The 16,010-nt window shown below is 36.8% G+C and overlaps 1 protein-coding gene across 1 annotated transcript in view; it reads left to right on the top strand.

The window, feature by feature from the left end:
- The first annotated feature begins 15,608 nt into the window (after positions 1 to 15,608).
- The window catches only part of LOC136033339 (uncharacterized), a 16,312-nt gene continuing 15,910 nt past the window's right edge, over positions 15,609 to 16,010 (top strand). Inside the window, exon 1 of the mRNA XM_065714133.1 lies at positions 15,609 to 15,635. Coding sequence (XP_065570205.1) covers positions 15,609 to 15,635 — 27 coding nt within the window. The remainder of the gene's footprint in view (positions 15,636 to 16,010) is intronic.

The following is a 16,010-nucleotide window of genomic DNA, read 5'->3' as shown; positions in this document are numbered from 1 at the left end:
AGGACCATGAAACCTCTACAGCGAGGTTCTCGGATATGCTGAATCTAACGGTGTGTTTTCCATAAGGATCACTTGCATTTTTGTTGGTATTTCCCCTTTTTTCGCAAAATCAGACAAATTTTCACTGGTTCGTAGCTTTGATGGATAATATTAAACTTACAAATCGGCTAAATCTAAATATTAAGGTTAAAGAGATATGGTTGTATCCTTTTTTTAAAACAGTATTTATACTCTAGCTAAAAGATCAAAATGGTAGTCAATTTTAATTGAAATAAAAAGCCAATGCTTTTGATTTATCCATTGTTATCAAAATCGCGAGTTTTAGATTTTTGGTCACTATTGGTCCAAGTCGCTCTTACTTACAGTTCGTTGCCACAATCTGTTTAATTTGACTAACAACAAGCTAAATTCAAAATAATTGGTTATGAAGGGAATACATAAAAAAAATATTCTGCTCTTTACTCATATTTCAACTAAAGAACCTTATTTAGATTAAAACAAGATGTGAAAATTAATTTTGTCCCAATAAACTGAATAGAAAATCAGCCCATATCCTATCCAGAAAAGGTATCAGATCTGTATAAAAACAATAATCATAATAATGCCATGTTTACGACTCCAAAAGTTTCCATGTTAGAACATTTCTTCAAGGATACTTACTTGTGTGCAAGACATAAGTTACCACACGGTAAGTTACCACTGGGTAACTTACCCGGTAATGGTAGGTGTTAGGTCAAACTTACTGGTAAGTTTCATAGGTGGTAATTTCAAGTTTTTGATGAACAAAAACGTTTTCAATTGAAACAAATCCATCCCTAAGAGAGCTGCCATTTCACTAAAGTCTATTGTACAGAAAATTTCATTCACCAGATTCAATGCATGAGTCATACCCGTTTGAGCTTATGCTGACATCACTCAGTTGGACTACCTTTTCGTGATTAAATAAAAAAAAACAAGTTCTTTAAATGAAAGTAAGGAGCGACATTAAAACTTAAAACGAACAGAAATTATTCCGTATATGAAAGGGGCTTTTCTTTCTCAACGCCCCGCTCTTTACGCTAAAGTTTGACTCTTTCTATTAACTCTACATTTTAAAACAGTGAAAAAACTGACTTATTCCCCCTCAGTCCCCGGGGAAGGGGCTGCAAGTTACAAACTTTGACCAGCGTTTACTTTCAGTAATGGTTATTTGGAAGTGTACAGTCTTTTTCAGGGGATTTTCCGGTTGGGGGGGGGGGGGGTACAGACTACGTGAGAAAATCTTCCCTTGGGGTAATATGTCATGGGAGAAGAGAAATTCCATGAAGGGGGCGCAGGATTTTCTAACATTATTTTAAAAAAAAACAATGAAAAAATAAATATGAAAAAGTTTTTTCCACCGAAAGTAAAAACCAGCATTAAAACTTAAAACGAACAGAGATTATTACGCATATGGGGGGTTCATCTCTTCCTAAATACCTCGCTCTTTACGCTAAAGTATTTTTAGTAATTTCAACTATTTATTCTACAGCCTTTGTGATTCAGGGGGTCAATCTTAAGGATTTGGGACAAAATTAAAGCTTTAGTGTAAAGAGAAAGGTATTAATGAGGGAGCAAACCCCCTCATATACATCCTTTTCTCCTTTTGTCCCCCTTCTTTTTCTTTTTTTTTCTTTTTTTTAATGTGTTGGTGCTGTTGCATTGGTGATTGCTCTTTTCATTATAATAAAAATATATGAATACTAGCTATTGGGGTGGCGCTTCGCGCCACCCCAACACCTAGTTGGTGAGGGCGCTTCGCGCCCCCCCATGTCCCTGTGTCCCACCTGTGAATATAGAAATATATATATATATATATAAATATATATATATATATATATATATATATATATATATATATATATATATATATATATATATATATATATATATATATATATATATATATATATATATATATATATATATATATAAATATATATATATATATTATATATATATATATATATATATATTTCTATATTCACAGGTGGGACACAGGGACATGGGGGGGCGCGAAGCGCCCTCACCAACTAGGTGTTGGGGTGGCGCGAAGCGCCACCCCAACAGCTAGTATTCATATATTTTTATTATAATGAAAAGAGCAATCACCAATGCAACAGCACCAACACATTAAAAAAAAGAAAAAAAAAGAAAAAGAAGGGGGACAAAAGGAGAAAAGGATGTATATATATATATATATATATATGTTTTTAACTATGGAAAACTTGCGAATATACAACATTCTTCGATGTCCCATTGTCTGTGCATATAAATAGATTGTCAGGTTTACCGACTCTTGAACATGCAACATAAATTTGTTCATGGGAAAAACAATCCGTATTCAGACCTTTACCTGATTATTCTAATGATTGCCCTTGAGCTTTGTTGATGGTGATTGCTAATCGAACATTACCTGTGTCCCCGTCGTCATTTATATATCCCCCTGTGACCCCGGCACCCCCCTTGTAGTTTTGTCCCTGTGTCCCGGTCGTCATTTATATTCCCAGTATCCCGGTCGTCATTTGTGTCCCAGTGTCCCAGTCTGTAATTTCTCTTTGAGTGTCCCGGTCGTCATTTATATTCCCTGTGTCCCAGTTTTTAGTTTTCTTTTCCTCCTTTATTTTTCAGTTTTTTTCATTTTTTTTAGTTATTTTTCTTTTTCAGTTTTTAGTTTTTTTAGTTTCTTTTTATTAGTTTTTGTTTTGTTTTTTTTTAATTCTTTTTTGTAGTTTTTACCTTTTTTCGTTTTCTTTTAGTTTTTTTCTTTTTTAGTATTTAGTTTTTTTCCTTTTTAGTTTTTTAGCTTTACTATTTAGTTTTTTACCTTTTTCTAGTTTTTTAGCTTTTTTAGTTTTTTTAGTATTTTCTTTTTTGTTTTTCTGTAGTTTTTACCGTTTTTAGTTTTTTTTCTTTTTTGTATTTAACCTTTTTTAGTTTTTTTTCTTCTTTTGTATTAATGCTAAAGCCAAGGTTCAAACCTGGAACCTCTCGGACCTGGAAAATAACGCTTTACCAGCTCAGCTACTTCGGCTTGAATACATTCGTTTTTGAATTGGTATATGATGTGTCCCGGTCGTCATTTATATTCCCTGTGTCCCGGTCGTCATTTGTGTCCCGGTGTCCCGGTCTGTAATTTCGTCAGCCGACAAACATGACGTCAGACGACAAACAACTTCATGACGACATACAGCTCAATCCTTATAATGACTTCAGTCGACAAACATGACGTCAATCGACACACAAACATGACGTCAGTAGACAGACACATAGACAAACAACTTATTTATATACATACTAGCTGTTGGGGTGGCGCTAAGCGCCACCCCAACACCTAGTTGGTGGGGCGCTCCGCGCCCCCAAGCCCCCCCGCGCGCGTAAGTCGTTACGCGCCATTGTAGTTGTGTCCCTGTGTCCCACCTGTGAATATAGATAGATTTATACAGGTGTTTCAAACTACGTAAAAATTGCGAATATACAACATTCTTGGCTTTCCCATTGTCTGTGCATATACAAAGCCTTATGTACTAATAATGACGTCATATACAAACGCTCTTTTTACAAACAAACAAACATGCATACACACAACTCGTTTTTATATAGATAGATAGATAGATAGATACAATACAAATTAACTGCATAAAACTTGCGAATATACAACATTCTTCGCTGTCCAATTGTCGCTGCATATAAATAGATTGTCAGGTTTACCGACCCTCGAACATGCAACGTACAATTGTCCATGGGAAAAACAATCAGTATTAAGATCTATACCACATTTTTCTAATGGTTGACCTTCAGCTTTGTTAATGGTGATTGCAAATGCAAATCGAATTGGGAATTGCAATCTTTTAAATTGAAAAGGCAGATCCGCTGGAATCATGGGAATGCGAGGAATAAGAACAGCCTCACCCTCAAAAGGCCCTGTCAAGATTGTAGCCTCTATTAAGTTTTCCATTGTTTTTTTTACGGCAAGTCGCGTCCCATTGCAAAGCTTTGGTGGGTTGATATTTCTTAAAGTATTATTGGTACGCCTATTTTTAGTTGTAGCACGTGTGGTGGACACCCTGAAAGATCCACGGAATTTAAAAATTCAGATGGATAATTAACCGTTTCATTTGGTTCCAAAACTGTATCGACTGACTTGTAAAGGACTGCCTGGTCTCGAATCTTGGTCAAAACAATATTGTTGATTTCGTGGACGTCTATATTTTTGGGTGCAAGAATCGCTCTTTCGCTTAGCCATTTATTATTTTTATAATTGTTTAGAATATTCGGAAATACTTTTTCAATCAATTCATTTTTGGACGTCACTCAATTACAGAAATCAGCAGGTAATTGTATACGTCCTGAAATTGAGTCTACTGGGAGCTTTCCGTTTTCAATTGCCAGCAATTGATCTGAAAATGTTTGACCAGAGTCATCGTTTTGCAATCGGACACGCATATTTGTAGTTAATTTTAATGTTTTTACGTGTGCCCATAAATTAGAATTTTTCAGGCAAGCATTCATTTTGTCTGCAGGAGTTGATCTAGGTATTATAGGTAATGTTTGCCAGAAATCTCCTGCAAGCAATATTAATGTGCTGCCAAAGGGTTTCGACTTCCCTCGCAAATCTTTCAAGCATTGATCCAGAGCCTCGAGCGATTTTTTGTGTGCCATTGTGCACTCATCCCAAATAATAAGTTTGCATTGCTGCAATACTTTACCCATCCCAGATGATTTGGAAATATTGCACGTGGGAGTTTCTGTAAATGCAAATTCAGAGGCAATTTCAAAGCGGAATGAGCAGTTCTTCCACCAGGCAGCAATGATGCGGCTATTCCGGACGACGCAATTGCCAACGCTATATCATTTTTTGATCGAATTGATGCCAGAATCAGTTTTATCACAAACGTTTTACCAGTACCTCCTGGCGCATCCAAAAAGAAAATTTCTCCAACGTTGTTATCGACACAATGCATTATCGTATCATAAATGTCTTTTTGTTCCGACGTTAACTTGGAAATGTTATTTTGTACATACGACAATAGATCACTCGTAGTGTAACTTTGTTCAAGATCCAATTCTACACATGTCGAAACAGCAGCGATACGGTTAGGTGAAGGCATTCTCAAATCCTGAAGAGGTTTGTTTGCCATACGTACGCACAAATCTTCTATAATAACTAAAGTGTAGTTATAAATTTCTGATGTAAAATCAAAAGTCATATCTGACGTCTCTAACTGTTTTCGATCTAGTATATCTTCGGACATTTTTGACTTATATTTTTCCCATAGCTCTGTAGGAGCTGATGGAGAGCAAGTTGTTAAAATGATGCCAAACAATGCACGAATTTGACTTGGAGTTGACGTTTCGCGCGCGTCATTGATGCAGTTATCCCAGTGTTGGTCATTCTCCAATAAATTCAGAGCTTGGCATGCACTACGGTAAGTGTCATGTATAGTACCGTTTACAGTTCTCAAATACTCAAAGGATGTCGGACCGGGTACATTCACCAAAAGCAGGCGTAGAAAGAAGCATTCATGTTGATTGGGGTGAACGGTGTAGAGTCTTCCTATCGTGGTATCTTTGAAGATGGTAGGTTGGCCGTCGACTGACTTACCCTGTTTTCGACGTTCAAATACTTTATTTTTAGTATTCCACGTGTAATACGAAGGCACTTCAGTATACAGCAGTTTTTTTGTAAAAGAATCATTTTTGCAAAGCGAAAAGAAACCGGTTAACTTTGTATCCGGTGGATTCAGGGCTCTTTGTTGCACGTTGGTTTCCAAGAAATAAACACATTGACCATTCTGTAAACGTACCGCTAAATGAACAACAGCTGGACTACGTTCATGTATCGGAAATGAAAGAATTCGCCAAACAGCTTCATTACTGCTTATGTATCTTCCAGCCTGATATTGTACGATTTCGTCGATATTTTTGATTTCGGGCTGCAAGCCAAAAACTGCCATGTCACTGCCTTTGTTGACGTATTTACATATGTATTTGATTGCCTTTACGGAGTTACAGTATTCAACGTTTATGTGTGCATTAAATGTTTTTGATAATAATGGAGAATATGGAACAACCCACTGGTTATCTACTTCGATGGTGGTACCGTTACGCTTCTTTATTATTGCTGTTTTACCGCCATCTTCAGTAGATCTTCTTCTATATTGTGGGTAACCATCATTGCCAGTAATTGTGTTGGATACTAAAAGTCGAGGATATTGCTTTGTGCACCTTCCTTTGGCCATACATGGTGAATTTTCGTTCAGTGCACCGCAAGGTCCATGTATCATATTTTTTACAATAATATCATGTAACCCCTTATCGACATTTTCATCAGGTATTTCAGCGGAAATCACATCATCAATTTCATTCGAAGTAATTTTTTTATGTAGCCAGATTAGTATATGTGCGTGTGGCAAACCTCGTTTTTGCCATTCCACTGAGTACATCCAGCATCGCACTGACCCAAACACTTCAAAATTTACTATGTAGTTTATCAGTGATTTCAACTTTTGCCGGAAGACACGGGCCGTAATGTCATGTCTATGAACCGCCGATTGTCCTTGAAGTAAAAGCTGCAGTATCTCGTCCCAAGATTGATTACATGTAAATTTAATAAATAAATCTGGACGACCATAGAGACGAACATACGCAATAGCATCTTCAAGCATATTCATGCATATAACGGGGACTGACAGCATATGACGAAGCTAAAATTGTTAATCTTCCAACGTTTGTGGTATTACCGTCATTTATAACTGCATCTCGCAAATGAATGTATTGTTCAGAGCGGAGCTTGGTCTGATTTAGGCGGATATATAGCAAACGTTATGATTCAATTTTAGCATACATATCAACGACGAATTGGTGAAACAATTGACGGCATTTTAAAATATAATTTTCTTCATCCTGCCGAATCATTAGTCTATAGGAATAATAATGCATTGCACTGCATTTCTTATTCATTTCTTTGTTAATGGCTGGATTCATCAATTTAATATTAAAGTGATAGCCGTCGGCTCCATCCCAAAAAAATGATAGGATATTGTAGGGCATCGTAGCATCGATGAGTTTCAGCAATTCTTAACAACTGAGCGTTCCGCTTATGAAGAATAATATCTCGAGGTAAAAACTGATCACCGACCATAACAATTGCCACTTCGTCGATAGTTGGAGCATTGTATCCACGCACATGTTGGCCAGGAGGCGTTTTGTCAGCGGAAATAACAATTTTATGCGTATCAGTAGGCATCAAATCGATGGCTGTTTTGAACAGACGCACTAAATTATTATATTCGTGGAAAAGATGTTGCAATTGGGAAACGATTGTCCTTTCAACGTTGGGAGAAATTTCGCAACGTGCATTCAATTCAGAATTTCTATCACTGATGAAGTACAATTGTAAAAATTTATGATTCTCGCCTGAGAATGGTAGAAGGGACCCTGCTCTATGATAAATTTGCCCTTTTACTTTGAAAGTAGACATAAATTGATCTGTATTTTCGATTTGGGCTCCAAACGACGTCATTTGGAAACATGAGTTATATTTTCTGATTTGTGACAAAAAACGCTTAGATTCTGACGTAGTTCCAGTAAGGAAAGTCTTCAATGGCTCTGGTGGTGCAGCCAATAGAGGAAGTTTAACTTTTCCTGAGGCGCAACACATTCCCATTGTTTCACCATTGAATTTCAAGGCCTTGCAATAGGGACAAATTTTAGACATAGTCCCGATTTGAACACATCTACTTAAGCTATAATCATCGACTGGGCTGTACCTGAATGCCGGGCGATAACTTCCAGGTTGCTCTGATTCCTCGGCACGCTTTCTTTTCTTACTTTCTCTATCAGCAGCAAGCTTGATTTCTTGCTGTTCTTGTGATTCCTCGGCACGCCTTCTTTTTTCACTTTCTCTTTTAGCAGCAAGTCTGGTTTCATGTTGCTCTGGTAGTTCCTCGGCATGCCTTCTTTTTTCACTTTCTCTTTTAGCAGCAAGTCTGGTTTCATGTTGCTCTGGTAGTTCCTCGGCACGCCTTCTTTTTTCACTTTCTCTTTTAGCAGCAAGTCTGGTTTCACGTTGCTCTGGTAGTTCCTCGGCACGCTTTCTGTTCTTTCTTTCTCTATCAGCCTCAAGCCTGTTTCCTTGCTGTTCTTTTGATTCCTCGGCACGCTTTCTTTTCTTACTTTCTCTATCAGCCTCAAGCCTGTTTCCTTGCTGTTCTTTTGATTCCTCAGCACGCTTTCTTTTCTTACTTTCTCTATCAGCAGCAAGTTTTTTGGCATAGACTCTTTGAGTATCTTCCTCGGCTGTTGCCATTGTAAGTTCATCAGTCATTTTACAGTTAAACATTAATAGATTTCTACGTGAACGCATGTCTTAAATATCTTTAATGACGTCACCGTCATAACAAAAATGACGACAACTAACTCCATGACGTCAGTCAACACACAAACATGACGTCAATCGACAGACAGACCCACACATCCACAGACAACTTATTTTTATATATATAGATATATATATATATATATATATATATATATATATATATATATAGAAGTTCGCTACGTAAGTTATTTTCTAAGTTACGTATATTTTTTACTAATAAACACGTTCGTTAAAAATTAAAAATTCTAGTTGCTTTTTTAAGTAACCGAAAAATTGGAGGGAAACTAGGCCTTTTTCTCAAAATCGTCTGATCAAAACTAAGAGAAAGCCATTTAGCCAAAAAAAAAATTAATGCACAAATTTCGTTTTATTTATTCATTTGCGGAGAGCCAAAATCAAACATTCATTAGTTGAAAAACTTCAGAAATTAAATAAAAAAACAAGTTGTTTTTAATTGAAAGTAAGGAGTGACATTAAAACTTAAAACGAACAGAAATTACTCCATGTATGAAAGGGGCTGTTCCTTCCTCAACGTCCCGCTCTTTACGCTAAAGTTATTTACTGTTCTATAAAATAGAATTGAGAGAAAGAATCAAACTTTAGCGTAAAGAGCGGGGCGTTGGAGGAAGGAACAGCCCCTTTCATACACGGAAAATTTTCTGTTTGTTTTAAGTTTTAATGTCGCTCCTGACTTTCAGTTAAAAAAAATTGTTTTTTTATTTAATCTTTAATTATAGAATAAATAATCAGTCAACTATATATCTGGCTAATGCGGGTAGTAAGGACTATTAATCTATATATATAAAAATAAGTTGTCCGACTGTGTGTCTGTCTGTCAGGTGACGTCATATAGGTGACGTCATATTTCTGTGTCGACTGACGTCATGAAGTTAGTTGTCGTCATTTTGCTATGACGGTGACGTCATTAAAGATATTAAGACATATATGTTCACGCAGAAATCTATTAATGTTTAAGTTTAAAATGACTGATGAACTTACAATGGCAAAAGCCGATGAAGATGCTCAAAGAGTCTATGCCAAAAAACTTGCTGCTGATAGAGAAAGTCAGAAAAGAAAGCGTGCCGAGGAATCACAAGACAGCAAGGAACAGGCTTGAGGCTAAAGAACGCAAAACCGCGTAGTTAGATGAAGATCCACCTGGACAGCGAGAGTCAAAACATATCAAAACTGAAAATGATACGGCTGATGATTGGGTTTGGGATTTGACTTGGATAAGGTCATCAATGCCTACCGAATTTTAGTTAAAAAAACAAAGGTTCGGTGATATGTATTTCATAGTGAAGCTGAAAAATAAAGAAGAAAAGAAAACTGAAAAAAGAAAAAATGTAAAAAACTAAAAAATACTAAAAAGAAAAACGCTCAAGAGAAATTACAGACCGGACACAAATGACGACCGGGACAGAGGGAATATAAATAACGACCGGGACACTCAAAGAGAAATTACAGACTGGGATACCGGGACACAAATACGACCGGGACACAGGGAATATAAATGACGACCAGGACACAGGTATTTAAGAATATCGTTCAAAGACAAATTTTTAATTGTAAGAAGACCGTTGAAAGAGAAATTTCTAATTGTAAAATGACTGAAGAACCTACAATGGCAACACCCGAGGAAGCTGCTCAAAACGAATGTATTCAGCCGAAGTAACTGAATTGGTAAAGCGTTATGTTTCAGGTTCTAGGTCCGAGAGGCTCCAGGTTTGAACCTGCTTTAGCATTATACAAAAGAAGAAAAAAACTAAAAAAGGTTAAAACTACAAAAAAACCTAATATGGCGCGTAACGACTTACGCGCGCGGGGGGCTTGGGGGGGAAGTGCCCCACCAACTAGGTGTTGGGGTGGCGCGAAGCGCCACCCCAACAACTAGTAAAAAATATTCCCGTCCAGTCTCTTCTGATCTATCATTGCGATGGTGACACATCAGCAACTAGTGGTCAAAGATAAATCTTTCCCATTATCCACTAGATTCTTAATTATTTCCAAATGAAGCGTCGTTACAAGGAGGTTTTCACAAAATCAAACTGAATCTTTTCTTTCGAATCTTTGTTTTTCTAATCGATACTTGTTCAGGCTTTTGTCAGTGTTTTGACTTTTTATCTGATTTTATGATCTTAACAAGTCTGTCTCAATATCTTAACGTGTTTTCCTTGCTCTCTATCCACCCTCACTGCATATGTTTATAAAATACTTTTCAAACAAATACAAAGTAGAAACAACAGGGAAAATCTTTTCAGACAGTGGAGATCAGTTCTGTGAATATTTTGGCCCTATTCCAAGGGCCGTCTTCAGCACAATACGAGAAAGAGAGAGAAAATATGTATATATAAATAAACTTACATTAAATTGTGAGAATTAAAACTAATAATGTTTTTTTTAAAAACTTTTTTAAAAACAGCCCTAGTATCCTTACTTCAACGAATTTCAACCAGGACTGACTAAAATGAAGTGAGAATATAAATTCATACAAACTAAAGAGAACAAAGTGATTGAATGCAATTTCTCAGAGCCAACCTTGCATTTTTTGTAGCCTGTCTCAAAGGCCTTTTCGTAGCAGGTTGAATACTATTATTAAATAAAAAAAACTAGTTTTTTTTAACTGAAAGTAAGGAGCGACATTAAAACTTAAAACGAACAAAAATTACTCCGTATATGAAATGGCTTGTCCCCTCCTCAACGCCTCACTCTTTACGCTAAAGTTTTTAATTGTTTTAAAAAGTAGAATTGTGGCAAATAGTCAAACTTTAGCGTAAAGAGCAAGGGATTGCGGAGGTGACAACCCATTTCATATACGGAGTAATTTTTGTTCGTTTTAAGTTTTTATGTCGCTCCTTACTTTCAGTTAAAACAACTAGTTTTTTTTTTTATTTAATTTCTGAACGTTTTTGAATTAATGCATGTTTGATTTTGGCTCTCTGCACATAAATTTTCAAAATGAAATTGCATATTAATTCTTTTTTGTCTAAATGGTTTTCTCTTAGTTTTGATCAGACGATTTTGAGAATAAGGGGTGGGGAAGGAGGCCTAGCTGACCTCCAATTTTGCGATTACTTAAAAAGGCAACCAGAACTTTTAATTTTTAGCGAACATTTTTATTAGTAAAAAATATACGTAACTTAAGAATTAACTTACGTAACAAACTTTTATATTTTTATTTTATTATTATGTTATAAGGGGTTTGTCCTAGTTAATACATCGCTCTTTACACTAAATCTTAAGTTTTGTCCCAATTCTTTAAGAATGACCACTGAATCAGAAAGGCCGTAGAATAAATAGTTGAATTACTAAATACTTTACCATAAAGAGCGAGGTATTTACTTCCTCCTAAATACCTCGCTCTTTATGCTGAAGTATTTTTAGTGCCCCTCATATGCGTAATAATCTCTGTTCGCTTAAGTTTTATTCTGCTCCTTACTTCCAATTGAAAAAACTTTTCATGTTTATTTTTTCATTGTTTTTTTTATAGTAATGCTAGGAGATCCGAGCCTTTTCATTGAATTTCTCTTTCCCATGACATATTCTTCCAAGGAAAGATCCTCCCACATAGCACCCTCCCCTCAAACCCCACCCCCAAACAAAAATAAATCCTCCTGAAAACGTCTGTACACTTCCCAATAACCATTACTGTATGTAAACACTGGTCAAGTTTGTAACATGCAGCCCTCCACCAATGACTGTGGGCGAGTAATTCATCCCCAAAGACATAGATCTTATGGTTTTCGACCATGCGGAACAAAATGGCTATCTCAACATTTTGATCTTTTGAATTTGGGAAAAAATGAGCGTGGGAGGGGGCTAGGTGCCCTCCAATTTTCTTGGTCACTTAAAAAGGGCACTAGAACTTTTCATTTCCATAGAATGAGCCCTCTTGTGACATTCTAGGACCACTGGTCAATACGATGACCCTGGGAAAAAAACAAAAAAAACAACAAATAAACACGCACCCGTGATCTGTCTTCTGGCAACAAAATACGAAATTCCACATTTTTTGTAGATAGGAGCTTGCAATTTTTGCTATAGGGTTCTCTGATACGCTGAATGCGATGGTGTGATTTTTGTGATGGATACGATGGTTTGATTGTGATTAAGATTCTATGACTTTTAGGGGGTGTTTCTCCTATTTTATAAAAAAGGCGCATTTTCTCAGCGTCGTAACTTTTGATGACAAAGACTAAATTTGATGAACAATATATATTTTAAATCAGCATGAAAATTTCATTCTTTTGATGTATTTTTTAGCATCAAAATTCGTTTTTGAGAGTTTCGTTTATTATTGAGCGGGTCGCTTCTTACTACAGTTCGTTACCACGAACTGTTTGACAAATCGGTTTACTAAAACATTTTGTTATATCATTTTAATTAAATTTGAGTATACAAATATTAAACACACAAATATATTATTTATTTTGAGACTAATTTCGATTGATTCTCGAACCACCTGTTTATCCCCAAATCATTACTGATGAGTTAAGATTTTTCAAAAAGTATCGTGTAGGACGGATTATTAAATATATGCCAACCTAAAGCAGAATCAAAGGAGTTGTTAGAACTATTTGAAATTAATACCTTGTCTATGTCTTTTTTATGCTGTTGTAACGTTTTTTCTAGATTCTGATGGGTCCTGCCGACATAGTAATTTCCACAATCACAGGATATTTGATAGACCCCTCTTTGGCGAGTACTAGGGGTTTTATCTTTACCGGAATTTAAGAAATTAATGATTTTAAAACTAATAGTAAAAACTACGTACAGATCATTTTTTGTGCAAATATTTTTTTTTAATTTTGTTGTGATTTTTGGGATATACGGAAGATGGACAATATTTGAGGGCTTATCAGTAGCCTCACATTGTGAAATATCTTCTTCGATTTTACAAGAATTTCTTTTTATTCTACGGTGAATTATCTTATTAACAAAAGGAATGGGGTATCCATTACCAAAAGCATATCTCTGATAAAGTTTATTTCTGCATCTATATTCGAATCGGAGCAATATTCAGGGCACGATCAATGAGGGAAATTACAACTGCTCTTTCAAGGTTCTCGACATAAATATTTGCCAGTAGCCCGGATAAGGGGTGCCCCATGGGTAACCCATTTTTCGCTGATAAAAAGAATCGCGAAATTGAAAATACATAGAAAACTTATTACAAATTTTAACCAGAGTCATTAAAACATCCAAGGCTATAGTTTTTTTTCTATAAAGGCTGTGCCATTAAGGTATTAAAAAGGAAGGTTTGGTATAGGATTTTATGAATGTATAATTACTACAGCTTTTTTCTCCAAGGAAAGATTATATGATGGGTAAAATCATGCGGTTTTGAATAAATTGCACAGATTAGCGCAGGATTCGAGCCAAAAAAAGTCTAGCAATGAGCAAAATGCTGCGTTTTTCGAACGATTACCTGTTCAAAAGTTCTTTTCTTTTTTATCTGAGAATTGTATTTATCATCCCGCCTTTTATCCTCAAACATATTCACCTTCTACTCCCTTCACAGCTATTACTCTGGTCCCTTAACCCTGTAATATTTTCAACGAGTGTAATATTTTGAACTGTAGTTTTAGTATCATTTTACGGTCTTGCAAAGCAGTTAGTTAGGTGTAGGAAATTTTACGGAAAATATTCTGCTCAAATTAAGGATGGGCTATTAAATTTGTTTAAATATTTAGGCCTACCTTTACAAGTTCTAATGCTTGAGCAACTAATACCCTGTATGAAGGCTAATCCTGAGATAGATAAAAAAATTCAGACCGTTCTCAGAAGTGCAATAATAATAAAATACAACTAGAATTGTGCAAAATTTTGGGGGTTTCAGCCCTGCAAGCCGAAATTATTTCCATGCATTCGCCTAACCCATTTTCCCCCTAAGAATAGTTGAAAAGATGAGCGTGGTGGGATGCTTCGTCTATCAACTCTGTCTCCCGTCGCATCCAATGCAAAGAGCGTTTTCCCACATTCCTGCTCTGTAACGCAGCTTCTCTTTGCAATAAAATAGATGAGATCGATGTAGTATTAAGGCAGAACAATGTTTCTGTCGCAGACATAACAGAAACTTGGAACCTGACTGAAGTGACAGGAAGACTCACCGGTTATGCCCTATACCTCAGAACAAGGCAAGCTCTTGGTGACCAGAGACTAGGCGGTGGAGTAGCCCTTACGTACGTGAAGATATCTCAATGACGGAGCTACGTGAACTTGAAAGCACAGAACATGAGGCTGTGTGGGTTTGGTGCAAACCATCGGCCATGCGGGCGTGCTTACTCATGCATCATCTTTGCTTCAATCTACTACCCTGAAAGTGCTAAAAACCGCCGTGATCTTGTCACATATCTCCAAAAGACTGTCGACCACCTTCGTGCTTTTTATGGAAACCCTGCATTGTTCTGGCTGGGGACTTTACCAAACCAAGAAAAGCTGGCTAGCATCGTGCCTTTCCCTCAAGCAGGTTGTAAATTTTCCAACACATGAATCTGGCAGCATACTTAATTTAATCCTGACCAACTGTGAGACATATTACCAAACCCCTGAATCTCTTGGGCCGCTTGCCTGTTCTGATCATAACGTTGTGCTCTGATCAGCTGCCGCTTCAATACCCAAGCCTAAAATTAAGCGTGTCAAGTATCCGCGCTTACTGATTCAGCATTTGCACCTATGGTCGATGGGGTAGCTACTTACCCTTTTCCAGAAGTGTATGGAGACAAAAGCCTCGATAAAAAATGCCAACTGTTCAATGAAATTCTCCATGCCAAATACCTCGAGTTTTTTCCTGAAAAGACTTTCACTAGATGTGAAAGTGATAAGCCCTGGATAACCCCCCAAATCAAGAAACTAATCCGAAAAAAGTGCAAGCTTTTCCAAGAAGGAGATTTGCAAAATGCGAAAAAATTGCGAAATCACATTACCTCTCTCACGAGAAGTGCGAAGAAAGATTACGGCGGTGAGAAATTTTCGGACAGTCTTAGGCACACTAATCCCAGGAATGGCACAGAGCGGTCAAGCAAATCACTGGCCAAGTCCATTCATAACAGCATAAAAATAAGCCACCCTGACGGAACTTACACAACTGCTAATGAGGTTAATCAATATTTCACCCGCATCTGGACCTCATTTCCATCTCCCACACAAGCCGGAAGTCTGAAATACTTGACTCCTGTGCAGATGAAGGTGAAGTTTTATCGATGAGATGACAACCTATAAGACCCTGATGAAGGTGAGAAGTAAACTGTTCAGCTTATCCAGACGAACTTCCACCCAAACTGATTCGAGAATACGCCCCTTTTATTGCGAAACCACTCTCAGTGCTGATAAACCTTGCTTTTGTATCTTCCAGCTGTTTGGAAGAAAGCTTACGTTAGAATAATTCCGAAGGTTACCAACCCTTAGAGCTGTGACGAACTTATACCTAGTTCACAAACACCATGCCTAGCGAAAGTGGCCGAGACCTTTATCATGAGGGTCTTACTTGACCAAATCCAGGATCTATCGACCAGAGACAATACGCGGACTGAAAGACTTTAATACCTCAGTGTACCTAGTGAGGAGTACGATAGTCTCCTTAAGTGGGTCGAAAAAGGTCGAAGTTTTT

This window comes from Artemia franciscana, chromosome 11 (genome assembly GCF_032884065.1).
Source record: "Artemia franciscana chromosome 11, ASM3288406v1, whole genome shotgun sequence".
Lineage (NCBI taxonomy): Eukaryota > Metazoa > Arthropoda > Branchiopoda > Anostraca > Artemiidae > Artemia > Artemia franciscana.
Note: the sequence above shows the minus strand (reverse complement) of the source record. Positions and strands in the feature narration are given on the sequence as shown.